The sequence below is a fragment of the Podarcis pityusensis genome (genome assembly GCF_964106645.2).
Source record: "Podarcis pityusensis genome assembly, chromosome: 2".
NCBI classification, from domain to species: domain Eukaryota; kingdom Metazoa; phylum Chordata; class Lepidosauria; order Squamata; family Lacertidae; genus Podarcis; species Podarcis pityusensis.
The window spans coordinates 101765114-101780653 of NC_138029.1; the positions used below are offsets into that span (position 1 = coordinate 101765114).

The window sequence follows — 15540 nt, forward strand, 5'->3', positions numbered from 1 at the left end:
TTACAGACTCCGCTAACCCAGAAATAGTACCTTGGGTTAAGAACTTTGCTTCAGGATGAGAACAGAAATCGTGCTCCAGCGGCGCAGCAGCAGGAGAAGGCCCCATTAGCTAAAGTGGTACCTCAGGTTAAGAACAGTTTCAGGTTAAGTACGGATCTCCGGAACAAATTAAGTACTTAACCCGAGGTACCACTGTACTTACCGCATTAGTAAACTGGTTACAATGGTAACATACCATGCAGGGAGGGGGCAATCACTACTCATTTCCACATTTGTAAGAACTCGGTCATTTAGTATGGCGGCACCTAAACTTTGGAACTCCCTGCCTATTGAGATCTAGCAGGCGCCATCACTGTACTTTTTGATGTCTGCTAAAAACATTCTCATTTAGACAAGCCTACTTAGATTCTTAGGGACGCGGGTGGCGCTGTGGGTTAAACCACAGAGCCTAGGACTTCCCAATCAGAAGGTCGGCAGTTCGAATCCCCGCGATGGGGTGAGCTCCCTGCTCCTGCCAACCTAGCAGTTGAAAAGCACCTCAAAGTGCAAGTAGATAAATAGGTACCGCTCCGGCGGGAAGGTAAACGGTGTTTCCATGCACTGCTCTGGTTCGCCAGAAGTGGTTTAGTCCTGCTGGCCACATGACCCGGAAGCTGTACACCGGCTCCCTCGGCCAATAAAGCGAGATGAGCACTGCAACCCCAGAGTCGGTCACGACTGGACCTAATGGTCAGGGGTCCCTTTACCTTTACCTACTTAGATTCTTAGGAAGTTGAGATAATTTTAATCCGTTTTAGTATTTTCAACTTAATGTGTTTCTAAGTATGGTTGTGAATTTTTCTTGATTTTCTTGATTTGTCTTTTTGTAAACTGAGGTTGTTGGGGGGGTTTTAACAGTCAAGTGGAGTATAATTTTAATGAAATAGATAGATTATGGTTTCTCCATGTTTCCAACTTCGGTTCTCCATATTTCCACACCAATTCGCATTTTAAAAAGTCCTCTAGAAAATGCAACAGCCTTTTGGCGCTATTTTTCCCAATACATACATTTTCCAATGCTATTTCCCCTAATATACATTCACTAATGTATGCATTCTAATGCACTCCTTGCCCTACATGCATTATTGTGAATGTTACCTAGCAGGAGAACTGCACTGTAAAATTCAAAGTGCAAATTTTGAAAGGTAGCTGTGCTATGGTTCCCATATTGTCTTGGAAGATGCAGATTTGGTAGCTTCTCTTTGAATGGAAATGAATTTCTCCCCTATCCCCAATGGCTTTTTTCAGCCAGAACTCAAGGGAACTCAATTCCAGCACTTCTCAGGCGGGCTCCATTGCCATTTTAAGAGAACAAGGGAGGTGTTCATGGTGAGTTCTGGCATCTCTTTTTCTAGAGAAATAGCACTGTAGTGTGTGTGTGTGTGTGTGTGTGTGCGCGCGTGTGCGCGCGATAAAAATATAGATAAAAACCTTGTTACATTAATTTACTGACCTCCCTTCACCCAACAGATTTACCTAAACTCTGCGTAGTGCAACTTGGATTATTTACTAGAAAAAACAAATACCCTAGCTTGGGACTGAATACTGCTTGTTCTCATTGTATTTTATTCGCTGCTTTTATTTTCTTCCATTTACTGCCCACCCCCCACCCCCCGCATTAAGTTTACCACGGAGAGCAGAGGGTCAAATACCCTTGCTTGAAATGGCTGGTGGAAACCATTTCCCAGAAGGGCAAATTTCAGCAAATGAGGTTTTCTCCCCTCAGGCCTGCTCTACAAGATGAGAAACCTATGAATAGGACCCTTGTCCTGCATTGAAGCTGCAAACCTTATCAAACCACACCTGCTCAACTTGTGACCTATACGCAACTCACCAGAATTATGTTGCTGGGCTATGGGGTCTGTCTAGTGCTTGATGACCCTATTGTTGTTTTTCCAGCTTAGGCAGGTAGAAAAAGCAAGCCATTGACTGGGTCCGTAATATTAGGGTATTTAGAGCCTGTTCACCCACTTCTTGCCTGAAAGGGCACCGTGGGGGGGGGGGGTGAGGCGTTTAGTCCTGTCTCCAAGGTTACATGGCTCCACCCAACCTCTCCCATGTTGAGGCTTAATTTTTCGAGGGCACCTTTTCTATCCACATGGGCTCCCCATGTGATTTAGGACTCTGATCTTTCAAGGGGCTAAATCACACAGGGAATCTGTTAAAATAGCAAAAAATGTATAGAACAGGTTCTAATAAGTGTTGGAAGTGTAAAGAGAAAGAAGGCACGTTTTACCACATGTGGTGGAATTGTAAAGTAATCAAAAGCTATTGGGAAATGATTTATAATGAAATGAAAAAAAAATGTTTAAGATAACTTTTGGGAAAAGACCAAAAGCTTTTCTGTTAGTCGTTACAGGCCAAGACTTGCCAAAAGAATGGAAGAAACTCTTTATGTATGCTACAGCAGTGGCTAGGATGCTACTAGCCCCCAAATGGAAAGACGACAAGATACCAACAAAAGAAGAATGGCAAGAAAAGCTGATGGAATACGCTGAAATGGTGAAACTTACTGGGAAACTAAGAGACAAGGACAACAGAGACTTTAAAAAGGACTCTGTTTATGGTGAATCTACAGAAACATTGCAAGGAAGTGGACTCACAAGCAGGGTTTGAGTAAACACTTACAATTAAGAAAATAAACAAAAAAAGTTAAGAGACAATAAAGGGGTAAATAATAAAACATAAGATGTGACTTGGGAAATAGGGCATAAAAATTATAAGAATATAACAATATTTAATTAAAGGATTACAAAATTAAGGTACAACAAATTAGGCAGGACAAGCAATATTTAAAGAACAAGAAGGGGAAGCTGAGGGAAGCCATGGGAGGGGGTTCTATATATGTTATATGTGATAATGATTTTGTTGAAAATAAAATTGAAAACTTAATAAAGATATATAAAATCACACAGGGAATCTACACAGAGAGGAAGGTTCCTCACCTTGGAAGTTAACCCTCAACAATATGAGGTGGGTAGAGGAGCTGTGACCCCACCACCACCATTTTGTGTCCATGTTGCCCCTTCGCACAAGTAACACGAGAAGAGGGTTTTTAAGAAGCCAAACTCCTGGTCATGTTCACACCATGCATTTTAAAACACTCTACTGTCAAAGGGGGACAAAGGGTTTAGCCAGAAGTTCCCAAGATGATCTCTAGCAAGATGCTTCTAGTATAACCAAGCCTTTGTCAACCCAAGCACTTGCTGGATGGCTGGAGGAAGATATAGTCCCGGCTTACGCAAACTCGGCCTTCCAGATGTTTTAGGACTACATCTCCCATCATCTTTAACTAGCAGGACCAGTGGTCAGGGATGATAGAAATTGTAGTCCCAAAACATCTGGAGGGCAGAGTTTGCCTATGCCGGCTGTAGTCCAAACTCTCTGGTGAGGCAGGTCTAACCCACTTTACAGAACTGTTGTGAGGATGACAAATATATATATACTACCCCCCCCCCCCGAAAAATGTGAGAAAGAAAATAATCAGCATGTTTCAGCTTTAGTTATTAAAACTGAAAGTCGGTTGATTTTGAAGGGTCTTTGCAGTGCTATCCTCATTTAAGGGGGATTAGTACAGTACCCAATCCCACACACAAGCCACACTTCCACATTATACAGTGGTACCTCAGGTTACATACGCTTCAGGTTACAGACTCCGCTAACCCAGAAATAGTACCTCGGGTTAAGAACTTTGCTTCAGGATGAGAACAGAAATCGTGTTCCGGCAGCGCGGCAGCAGAAGGCCCCATTAGCTAAAGTGGTGCTTCAGGTTAAGAACAGTTTCAGGTTAAGAATAGACCTCCAGAACGAATTAAGCTCTTAACCTGAGGTACCACTGTACTGTACTACAAGTCATACTTTAATTCAGGCATAGGCAAACTTGGCCCTCCAGCTGTTTTGGGACTACAACTCCCATCACCCCTAGCTAGCAGGACCAGTGGTCAGGGATGATGGGAGTTGTAGTCCCAACACATCTAGAGGGCTGAGTTTGCCTATGCCTGCTTTAACTCATCATTAACTACCATTCTGTATTATTCTGGTTTGAGTGGCATCACCTTGGTGTTCCACTGGTGCCATATGTTGATTGGCCAGTGGGAGCTGTCGCCAGCTTTTGATTGGTGCCACACATGTATTGGTATTGTGGTGATATCATCAGCATATGCCATGATAGGAATAGCTGGGGGTGGCGGTCATTTTTCATTGTACCGCCCCCCCTTTTTTTTTTGCTGCTGCTGCTGTTTCCTGTGCTTTAGACACAGCTTGGAGAACCTCAGGCTCCCTAGTAGTTAAATCACTGTAGGTTCCTATATAATGGCAGCACCTAGCTGGGCCATAGAATCACCCTATCAAGCGTGAACTTTGACTTCCTTTGAATTATGCAACTCATGTTGTGGAAGTTTACTCCGGAGTAAATCACAATGAATGGGGCTTACTTCCAAGGAAGTTTATCTTGTTATAAATAAAGCTTTACTTTGCAAGAGGTTTCACTAAGAAAAACTAACAACAACAAAATCCAAATAAGCAGCGAATAAACAAAAAACCAAGGGAGAAAGGTAAGATTCTTGTGGCTGGTGACCTCCCCCCCCCCTTCTTTCTCTCTCAGTATCAAAGGAAGCGACAAAGGGTTTTTCCACACTCCATAAAGTGTTAATAATGCGCGCGATTGTTCCAGATTAACTCTCAGTCCAGGGAACGATAAATAGGTGCGAAGCTTCCCTGCTGCCGCCTATACTTTTCAAAGTAGCTTCCTCCTTTTTGGAAGAAAACAAATTATAGAGAAGGGGAGTAATTCAAGCGGGCAGTTTTGGCTTTCAGCAGACAGGGGTGGAGAGAGAGAGTGAGTGAGTGACGAAGGAGGAGTGCACAAAAGGAAACCGAAGAGCGGGCCACTAAAAACTTTTTGTGGAAATGATTATATTGTGCCACATTTATTGGCAGTCCTGGCTGCAGAATTCAGCCGCCACCACCCCCAACCCCGGCCCTGATCGCTCTTCCAAAAGCTTAAGATCTCGGATCTCTCGTGCCTTTTGGGCTCGGTTTCGGAAGGAGGCCCAGCCCTTTCGATTTCCACCCGAACCTGCAAGAACCAACGTTTCATTTGGAAAGGCGAATCCCAGAGCCTCGCTGCGGGACACTCTTCTCGCAAGTAACGCGGGGGACACGGACGCACGCACGCAACCAACTCCTTCTCTCTCAATCCCCTCCTTAAAGGGAGGCGGGATCTCCGGGCATTTGATCTCTGCGATCCCGCCCCTACTCCGGTATCCTAAAGTGGTTCCCAAGCACTCTCTAGTCCGGCAGGCAAACGGGGGGGAGAGGGAGAGAGGGGTGGGTGGGAGAGCAAAGGAGGCAGCCCACCAAAAGTGCAGCGGCGTCTTTCCCGCCCCCCCCCCCGCACGCCAGCCCCTCTTCCCTGCACTATGGTGCACCCGATCCACCGCGCTCGAGTCTTTCCGCTCCTGCCGATCAACAACTCTCCAGAGCGGGCAGTGGTGGCCACAGCAGAAAGCGACTCGGATCGGAGGGATCCCCACGTTTAATAAAAGTGAAGTTGCGGGAGGTGGAGGAGGAGGAGGGAGGGAGGGAAGAAGGAGAGAGGGAGGGAGGAGGGGAGGCAGCCAAGGAGAGTGGGGGAAAAAGCTCTCTCTGAAGTTTTGGCTCCAACACCCCCCCCCCCGCTCTCCTCGCTCCCCCCCACCCCACCTCCAAGCAGCAAGAAGGCGAAAGAAGGGGACGAAACGGGGGTGTGGAAAGGCTGACCCGCTGCAACGGAGCGGCACAAACCACCATGCAGCTTGTGTTATGGGCAGTGGGATTAAGCACGCTCTTCCTGCAAGCCTTCTTGAATGTAGCCGGTGCAGCAGCAAGGAAGGAAAGGTTGCATCTGAGACAAGGTAAGATACAGCAGCGCCTGAAATAATTTCTTTTTTTAAAAAATAAAATAAAAATAATTTTCTTTTTCTTTTTAAGTTTGGCATTGCTTTGCTCGTGGCGGGGTGGGCTGAAGGGGGTGTCACGCTTTCCTTTTCAACGCGGGGAGGCAAATCTGCAAAGCGCAGAAAGCGTTCCTAAGCAATTGGAGCTCCAGACGTATCCAGTCTGCTAGCAGCTCCGCCTACAAATATATGTATGCTGTGCTTAAGATTTCGAAACACTTGCAGCCCCGCAACATTGCTGTCGGTAGTTCAGCCTGCTTTGCTTTTCTCTTTCGCTGCCTGTGGCTGGAAAGCAGCCTCCCTAAACATTTTTTTACTAAAAAAACCAAAAACCTAAAACTCCAGCACTTGTGCCATGTGTACTTCTGCTGCAAACAGCTGGACATTTCTGTTGGCTCTTTTTGTGCTCAGTGTTTAAAGGCAAAACTTTTGCATTGGGGAGGGCGGGGGGGGGAAGGGAGCTCCTGTTAGCAAACCTGTTAATTCGCTCACCTCCTGAACGTTTCCTTGGGCTGAACTGAACTGCTTGGCTCAGCCTCAGAAGGATGCTGTTTGCAGTGGCCCAGAACTAAGTGCTTTCTTTCCAGAGCCGCATAGGGTTTTAGGAGATGTCAACCTTGCGGTGCACATACATTCATATATACCTGTGTGCATTTTGCGGTGGTTAAGGAATTTTATGTCCCGTTTGTGCAGTTGCTGCCGAGTGCATGTGCTGTTCGCAGTGCTTAGCATGGTTACATAAGAGCGGAAAGTTTTTTCCTCCCTCACAGGCAGCCTCTGCCCTATTGCTCTAAACCACCAGCCTCCTTTACCTTTGTGAGCGTTTGCAGAATGCACATCAGTTATTTCAAGTGAATGAGGCAAGGGAGATCTTAAAACTCTTGGGAAAGATGGGCAGTGTTCAGAAAAAGCACCTTCCACAGTCACTTACTGTGTCTTTCCCACAGATAAGGAAATGGCCCCTCTATGGGGCAGTTGCTGGTTTCCCTTGGTGCTGGATTTCTCACAGTCCCACGGGGTGGAAATAATATTGTATAGTGCACAGACGCGCACACTTGCATCCGCTCACAGGGGATCTGTTTTGTTCCCTCTCGACAGCTAAACTGCTGGAGACTCTGAGTGAGTACGAGATAGTGACCCCCACCCGGGTGAATGAGTTTGGAGAGCCCTTCCCTCCCAAGGTCCACTTTCGAAGGAAGAAGCGGAGTCTCCATTTGGACGCTGAGGCCTGGGGCCCGGTTGCTACCTCCTCCTCCTCCCCATCTTCCAGTGCCGTCCAAGCGCACTATAGGCTCACAGCCTTTGGGCAACACTTCTTTTTCAACCTTACAGCCCATTCGGGATTTATTGCTCCTCTCTTCACTGTCAGCCTCCTGGGAGTACCTGAGGTTAACCAAACAAACTTTTACACCGAGGAGGAGGAAAGTGACATTAAGCACTGTTTCTACAAGGGACATGTCAACACCGAGCCCCGGCACACAGCAGTCATCAGCCTCTGTTCTGGGATGGTAAGTTAAGTGGCCTTCCTTGCTGGTCTTGGCTGTGGATGGAGTTTTGTTGTCACAAGATGGACAGCCCCTCTTGTTGTTTATAGGGGCAGGGGTGGGGTGGAAGGAATTCATTCTCAGTCCTTGATTCTGAACCACATTTGGGGATGCTTGGGATTATGTCACACTTTTTTTAAACATCCTTGCCCTGTGGCTCTGTTGGAACCTGTCTGCATGTAGGAGGAGTGCTGAAGTTAAAGATAAGGCTTTTAAACAAAGCAAAACTCCTGTTTGTTAAAAGTTGTTTGCAGATGGATATCAGAACTGGCTGCTTTCCTTCCTTCAGCATCTCTTCCCCCCCCCCCACCTTATTTACAAAGCACTCTTTTTTAAAAAAGCGATACAAAAGTTAAGGAATTGCCATTGTGTTCAGAGGCTAGAGCAGTAGATCAAAAATCAAAGGATTCACTTTTGAGGAGAGCTCGTTTTGATTGATGGGGAAGAGGGAAAAGCAATGTGGGGAGGGAGAAAGGAGGGTTGGGGGGGGGGGCAAGGATCTGCCAGGAACAAGCAGTGATCATTAGCAAATTCTGGGGTTTTTTTTCTCCCAAAGGTCATTAGAGCCAAGTCCTTCTCTCCCTCCTATTCCCATTGACAAACACATGAGCAGTGTCCAGCCAAGGAGACTTAACAGGGGAACTGCAGGGCTCTGACGTGAGGCTGGGATTGCGATGGGAGAGGAAGCTGGGAGGTGGGGTTACCCCAGGCAGCTTTTTGGAGGAGGGGGCAGATGGGTGGGTTTGGTGGGAGGAGGATTCGCAGTCAGAAGAACCCCAAACAAGGGTGGTGCTCTGAGCCCGAGAGCCATTTAAGGTGGAAGGAGACAAATAGAAGCAGCGTGTGTTTTCCCCTTTTCTTCCCCCCTCGCTCCCCCTAGGGACGAAAGTTTACTGCTCTACAGCTCTGCAACTTGGAAGTTTCTTGAAAAGTGTCCTTAAAGCCGGCAGGGCTCCTCTCTAGTTTAACAGGTTTTAAGTTGAAAAGCATGGCATGGTGTCAGACAGTGTGCGCAGTTCTTGCTAAGGAAGCCTGCCCAAGGATGGGGGGTATATAGTCAGGATAGATACTGCTACTTTGATCCAGTAGGTGGGTTTGCGGGAAGAGTGGTACGGTTCCAAGCTTTCAGAGCACCAAAAGAGTAATTTGATTAAGCTGTCATTTCCCCACTTGGAAGAAGTCCTGTTTTAAGAAGTTGTAAGAAAGCTTTGGGTCCTGCTGTCAAAACCTGACACTCATCAGCTTTCTGTCCCAGTTGCAAGGGGAAGAAAAAAGATGAGAGGTTTTGCTTTTCTCCCCCCTCCCCAATCCCCCCTCTGTTCCAGAGAGAGAGAGAGGTGCAAGCAGCTAAGTTTTAGCCATACTTACCAGGCAGAACTGTCCTGGTGTTGGGGTTGCCTGGGGCAGTGCCCCACAGGTGTACATCAGAGGTGGGAAAGGGATGCAGTGACAGGTAGCCCGTTTTCTCCCCCCGCAAAACCATGCTCCTTTCCTCCAAGATTCTGCTTGCGCAGTTGTAGTAAACCTCTGTGCCATTGTTGTTGTGATGTTCTGATGCTTAGGGGGCGGAGGCAGTGGAGGGGAGGGAGGGCCCAGGGCTCTGCGGAAAGAGCCACCAGGGGGTGGGAGTGTGTTCTGCCAGCCCTCTAGACAAGCATGGCTTACCAGAAGAGGAGGGGAAATAACACTCATTTTCCTAACTGAGCTCAGGCACTGTGCTTTCCTACTGGGATCGACCTTAAGGGAGTCCAGGAACTTCCCAGCCTCTTCAGCCCGCTGGAAACTTAAGGTGGAAAGGCAAGGAAGACGTCAAGAGAGATCTTCCCTCCACAAGCCCCTGTGGGGAATGGTGGTAATGGGACCGAGCAGGTCCCTGTTTGTAATTTGACTGGATCTGTAAGAGGGGCCACCTCTGCAGCGAGTGTCTTTAAGTGCTTCTGAGATGTGATCTCTTGTGCCACCTCCCATCTTGATCGTGTTTGAGAGATCCAGGATGATAACCTACAAATAAGACGTCCGACAAAGCTGCAGGTTGAAAGGTTTGGGACTGATGAAGCGAAGTGCTTCTTCACTCAGTGCATATGGAACTCCCTCCAGAAGGAGGCAGTGATGATGGCCACCAACTTGGATGGCTTTAAAAGAGGTTTCTTTCAGATGAATTCATGGAGAAGAGGGCTCTGATGGCTCTGCTGAGCCTCCACGGATGGAGGCAGTAGTTCCACTTGCTGGAAACCGCAGGAGGGGAGAGTGCTCTTGTGTTCGAATCCTGGCTTCCCACAGGCATCCAGTTGGCCACTGTGAGAACAGGATGCTTGGACTGGATGATCCAACAGGCTCTTCTTGGCTCTTTTTTAGCTTCTTATAGAAATCCAGCCTGAGAAAAGAGAAGTTTCTCTCTCAGTTCACTGATCCATGCCCAGTGCTGCCGGTTAGTCCAGAAAAAGTGGTAGTCCCCACCTCCGTCCAAGAATACATAAATACCTCAAGGTGCAGCTTGTGGCCGGGGAGAACTCTGTGAAAAAGCAGAACATCTGAGAAATTCTCCCCTGCTGGCTTGCTCATTTGATTGCACCACAGTGGTAGAGTTAGTGTGTGGTTTGCACAACTTTTTAAACAGTTCAAGGAGTCAAAGAGCAGGACAAAGTCATTTGCTTACTACTTCATTGTGGTACCCAAGATTCTTTCTGGCCATTGAGTTTATATTCAAGGAGTTGCAAGTGGATGTTGTTCCTCTGTGGCCGGGTGGGGAACTGGTGTGGTCTCCAGATGCTGGTGGACTCGAACTCCCATCAACCCCAGCTAGCATGACCAGTTGTTGGGGATGATGGGAGTTGCAGTTCAGCAATGCCCAGAGGCATGCAGTTTCATCATCCCTGCTTTGCAGGCCTTCAAACATGTCACGTAGTATTCACCTTAAGGAATCTTGGGAAAGAGCCGACGATGCAAAGCAAATACTGTACATGCCATGTGTACCAAAGCCACCCAAATGTCATGCAAATGCAGCCTTTGTGCAAATTCCCATTCTTAGCAGGAGTTTAGAAACAGAGTGGCCAGATGTTTTCATATGTTTTGGAAGCCACCCAGAGTGGCAGGGGCAACCCAGCCAGATGGGTGGGTTATAAATAATAAAATGATGACGATGATGATGATGCAAGCCTTGCCTGTTGGAATCCCTTCTTCTGCAAACCTCTGAAAGGTAAGGAGTCCTGTCCTCTTTTGCCCCCTTCTGCCCTGTTTCAGAGTCTTTGAATGAATCTTCTCCCACCTCGGCACAGCTCTGTCGGAAGCTTCATGGTATTATTTTCATTCCTTCTCAGCTCGGCACGTTCAGGTCTCATGATGGAGAGTATTTTGTAGAGCCACTGATACCGCCTGACCAGCAAGAGTATGCAGAAGAGCACAAAAAGCCACACGTGGTCTACAGACACAGCGTACCTCCGACAGCCCTGCCAAGGGACAAGCAGACTTGCGACACTTCAGGTAATCCCATATTTTGCTTTCCCCTGACCTTTAGCATTGAGTTTGCAGGAGGTAAGAATAATTTTGAAACCATCCAAGATAGCCCACGAGGATTGGAATCCTAAATCGGGGATGAAGAACTGATGGATGTGGGCTGCTTACTTTCTAAGAATATCTCCCTGGAATGGATAACCTAGTCCCGTTGCTCATTTGAGTTTGCTTTGGGCTCTAGCTTTATTGATTGCCCCAAGGCAAAGCTCAGCTCCTTTCAGGTCTGCCTTTCATCTCTTGTGCTTGAATTTTCCCCTTTTTGTTTCGCACTGCTTGTGGAGCTGTGCCCCTTTTCTCCTTCAAACTACAAGGGCACAATATTGCATGAAACTCAGTCCATAATGCCCTGAGGCAGGAGGGAAGGGGAGAGCTCCTTCGGCCTTCTCTCTCATAGTGTTTGTGCACAAATACATTTACTTATAATGTAAGTAAGGGATGCGGGTGGCGCTGTGGTCTAAACCACTGAGCCTCATGGGCTTGCCGACAGAAGGTTGGCGGTTCAAATCCGCACAACAGGGTGAGCTCCCCTTGCTCTGTCCAAGCTCCTGCCTACCTAGCAGTTTGAAAGCACACCGGTGCAAGTAGATAAATAGGTACCGCTCCGGCAGGAAGGTAAACGGTGTTTCCATGTGCTCTGGTGTCTGTCACGGTGTTCTGTTGTGCCAGAAGTGGTTTCATCATGCTGGCCACATGAATCGGAAAGCTGTCTGTGGACAAACGCCGGCTCCCTCTGCCTGAAAGCAAAATGAGCGCCACAACCCCATAGTCGCCTTTGACTGGACTTAACCGTCCAGGGGTCCTTTACCTTTACGTTACATTTACTTATAAGAATAAATACATAAATAAATTTATTTATGACCCTTGGTGTCCCTTCCAACTTTCCAACTCTATGATACATGCTTAAAACTGAAGATACAGTTAATGCATTGCAGGCTGGTGTTGCTACTTTCATTAACATAAGAACGTAAGGAGAGCCCGGCCTCCAACAGTGGAGATACATCATAGCTATGGTGGGCTCTTGATTGCCTTACTTTCTTTTGCCTTTTGTTCTTACATCTGTGCTGGCTCTTCCAAGATTTAGCTTCACTGGATGTCACTGAGTTCTAGTATTAGATAAAGGTCCACTTTCTTCACACCATGCACAATCTTATACACTGATTTGGAAGACAAGAGGTGGGAGTAAGATTACCACTTAACGATACAGGCCTATAGAACCTTGCAAAACATTTCAGATGAGACCTCTTGGTCACAGGCTGATGTTGACCACTTAAAACGACACTCCAGGAGAAAGGCCCTGCTCCACTCCCATCTCACATGCTTCCCCAGCATCCGGCGTAAATATCCGTAGCGGGTTTGCATGGGGGGAACCATCCATCGCTGTGCCAGGAGACAACTACAATGTTCCCGCCAGTTGCCTCATTGCAATACATCCGCGCATTTATGAGAGAGGCATGAAGAGCCATATTTGCCTAAAACACATGTATGGATTTTTGTGTGTGTGTCCACATATATTTGGGGAGCAGGGATGCCATTGACTTACATTGCGCTTTGCTGTTATTACAGAATCCTTGAACCCCTTCAATACAGGAATATGCAACTGTCTCATACAAGGGTTGAACCATGGCATGATCAGCACAAACACTCTCTGTCTATAACTAGATTCCCCCTGCCCCAACTTCAACACAACATGTCTTTTTCTCTCTGCGTGTCTGTTTGCATCCAGTACAGTGGTACCTCGGGTTACATACGCTTCAGATTACAGACTCCGCTAACCCAGAAATAGTACCTCAGGTTAAGAACTTTGCTTCAGGATGAGAACAGAAATCGTGCTCCGGCGGCACGGTGGCAGCGGGAGGCCTCATTAGCTAAAGTAGTGCTTCAGGTTAAGAATAATTTCAGGTTAAGAACAGACCTCCAGAACGAATTAAGTACTTAACCCGAGATACCACTGAAATTTACTTTTTACTGTCCCTGTATTCCAACTGCCTGGGCGCATTTCGGCCTAGTGCAACGGCAGCCACACATTCTAGTGTAGCTGTTGTTTGTTTTCTCGGGTTGTGTGCCGTCCATGCCATGCAGGAGAGAGGCAACCCGGAACAGGAGAGATTTGGGAGCTGTGAGGTGTTTGGAGACACAAACTACAGTTGCTGGGATTATTTGGCGAGGAAGCCATGACTCTCAATGCGGAATAAGCACTTTAAATGTGCGCTTCTGCAGAATGAATACTGGACCTGAAACCCCCAGTGCTGGCCCTCACACTGAGTAGGATTGTGTCAGAATTTTGCCTGTGAAATAACCTAAGTCTCTCTTGTTCCAGGTCCCCTCTCTTCTGCTCCAGGTGCCATCTTTGCTATTCGTAACATGATTCTAGCTTGTCAAATACCATGCTGGGGGTGGTCAGGCAAATCTCTCACATGTTTAAATGCCACATGGAGGGGGTGGCTGTTCCCTGAGACTGCTCACCGCACCTGCCTGTAGCGGCATGTTTGCTGCCCCCCATGCGTGTACTAGCTATGCACATAAAACAACCTTTCACAGGGGTCTTTCTGGGTCCTACAGAAGAAGCCCTGTTTGCATACATCAGTACATGTCTCAGGTCCTTTGTGCTCACTGCGCATGGAAGTGAAAAGCATGACTGGCAGATGACTCAGTGGCCAGGGAGGGGGCTATCCCTTGACCTCAAACATGTTTAAGATGCGCAAAGGGGTTTGTTTATATGCAACCATACTACTGTATTGGCCCAAATATAAGCCACACTTTCCCCCCCAGATTCTGACAGTGAAAAGTTAAAGTGCGACTTATATTCGTGACCTTACGATATCGCTGCTGGGACAGCCTAGGATGCCACCACGAGGGCTGTCGGGGGTGCGGGACAATGGTGCCCGCCTCGTCCGCTGCTCCCAAGCCTCCCCCGAGCCGTCAGAGCGAAGGGGGGGAGGCCGCCGGCAAAGTGGGCGGGAGCTCGGGGCAGTGGCGCACAACCTGCCCACTGCTCCCAAGCCTTGTAACTGCTGCTGGAGCCCTACCAAACGGGGTGGCAGATTGCTGGCAGCCGGCCGCCAGTGCCACCGCTTCCCGCGGTGGGCCTCCGCTGTCAGGGGGGGTGGCCACCCAGTGCCGGGAGCAGCGGGCGGTGGGATGGCGAGTGCCGGTGGGGGCTGCTACGCCACCACTGCCATGCAATCCCTCTCTGCCTGCCCCTCCGCTGTTAACGTAGCGGGGGACACCTACCTGGCATGGTGTGAGGCAAGCTGTGCCCGCCCCCCGCAGAATGTCTCTTCTTGCCCAGTCGGCCCCCGCCGCCACTTTTAGGGAGAGGGGGATGTCCACCCGGAATTGGGGGGGCAGCTGGCGGTGGGTTGCGGGTGCCCGGGTGGGCCACCTCCGCTCTATGCAAACCTCCCCCCAGCTGCACTGTGTAAGGCTGGCAGTTCAGAGGAGTGTTGGGGCCTCTTCGGCGGGCCCCCCATCATTTCCCAGTGCGCCGTGCGGGTCCTCTAGCACCACAATTTTTTGCTTGGACCACGTGGTCGCCATGTGGTCGTCTTATATTCGAGTATTGTCTCCCCCCCTCAATTTTTTTTTTAAAGGTGTGGCTTATATTCGGTTGTGGTTTATATTTGGGCCAATACGGTATGTGAGACTATCACTAAGGCGAAATGAAGCTGATTGTTTGCCTTCACTATGAATGTTTGTGTTTAGGGGGGGGGGGCTTTTTCCTGCCTTTTTTCTAATGCAACTTGGTCACTTCTTTCTTACTTCCCATATTGTGCTGTATTTGCAGCCCCACTCATTGAATTCAGCACCAATCCTTTTAAAAATCAAACCTAGCTCAATACATGGTTCAAGTTCAAGCTGATTGACAATTCTGAAAATGATTTAATTAATATCCATTTTATATGGTTGTACCCAGGAGATATACTCCAGGAGATATGCACCTCCGGAAGCTGTGGGCATTTATAGATAATTTCAAATGAAGATAGACTTTTAAAAAAATAACTTTTTGTTTTAATCCGTTGTTACCCATTCCAATACTCAAGTGGAATATTCTGGCATACAATTTCCCCCCTAGCAATTATTAGGGGAGAATGGGGTTTGGAGAGAACAGTTTGCCAATACACAGTAAATAATGAAATAATGAAAAATTTGAAAACAAATCTATACTTGCACACGTCTTTGTAATTGCATAAACAGAGAAAATAAAGTATGTGATGTTCCTATACTACAGGAAAAGGGTTAACAGCTGCCTCCACCGCTCTTGCAATTCTTATGAAACACTATCTTAATAATAAACATTGCTTTGATTCTTAAACCACTCTCAATACCTCTTTTCCAATATTTTTATATAGAACTTTACAAACCTGTAGCGGGATCTATTTATGCCAACATCGTAAAGAGACTTCTCCCCCCCTCCCCCCCATTACCATAGTTGCTTCCCACAGTTTCTCTTCTGATATTTTATGTATTAATATCCTGTGCCAGATGCCTGTGTACTATTCCCCTTAGAGATG

General features: G+C 47.6%; 1 protein-coding gene and 1 long non-coding RNA gene across 5 annotated transcripts in view; one reads left to right on the top strand and one right to left on the bottom strand.

Annotated features, from left to right (window-relative positions):
• Positions 1 to 9095, bottom strand: part of LOC308471667 — a 28841-nt gene extending 19746 nt beyond the window's left edge. The window contains exon 1 of the long non-coding RNA XR_013983047.1: positions 8888 to 9095. This is a non-coding gene — a long non-coding RNA (uncharacterized lncRNA). The remainder of the gene's footprint in view (positions 1 to 8887) is intronic.
• The window catches only part of ADAMTS9 (ADAM metallopeptidase with thrombospondin type 1 motif 9), a 140967-nt gene continuing 129435 nt past the window's right edge, over positions 4009 to 15540 (top strand). For 2 of the 4 annotated variants that reach the window (XM_080995582.1, XM_080995583.1), the window contains exons 1-3: positions 4014 to 5933; positions 7074 to 7483; positions 10837 to 10999. In XM_080995582.1, the coding sequence (XP_080851708.1) occupies positions 5828 to 5933; positions 7074 to 7483; positions 10837 to 10999 (679 nt within the window). In that variant the 5' untranslated portion in view covers positions 4014 to 5827. Of the gene's footprint in view, positions 5934 to 7073; positions 7484 to 10836; positions 11000 to 15540 lie in introns of all 4 variants that reach the window. The other 2 variants (XM_080995586.1, XM_080995584.1) reach the window with 2 other exon arrangements.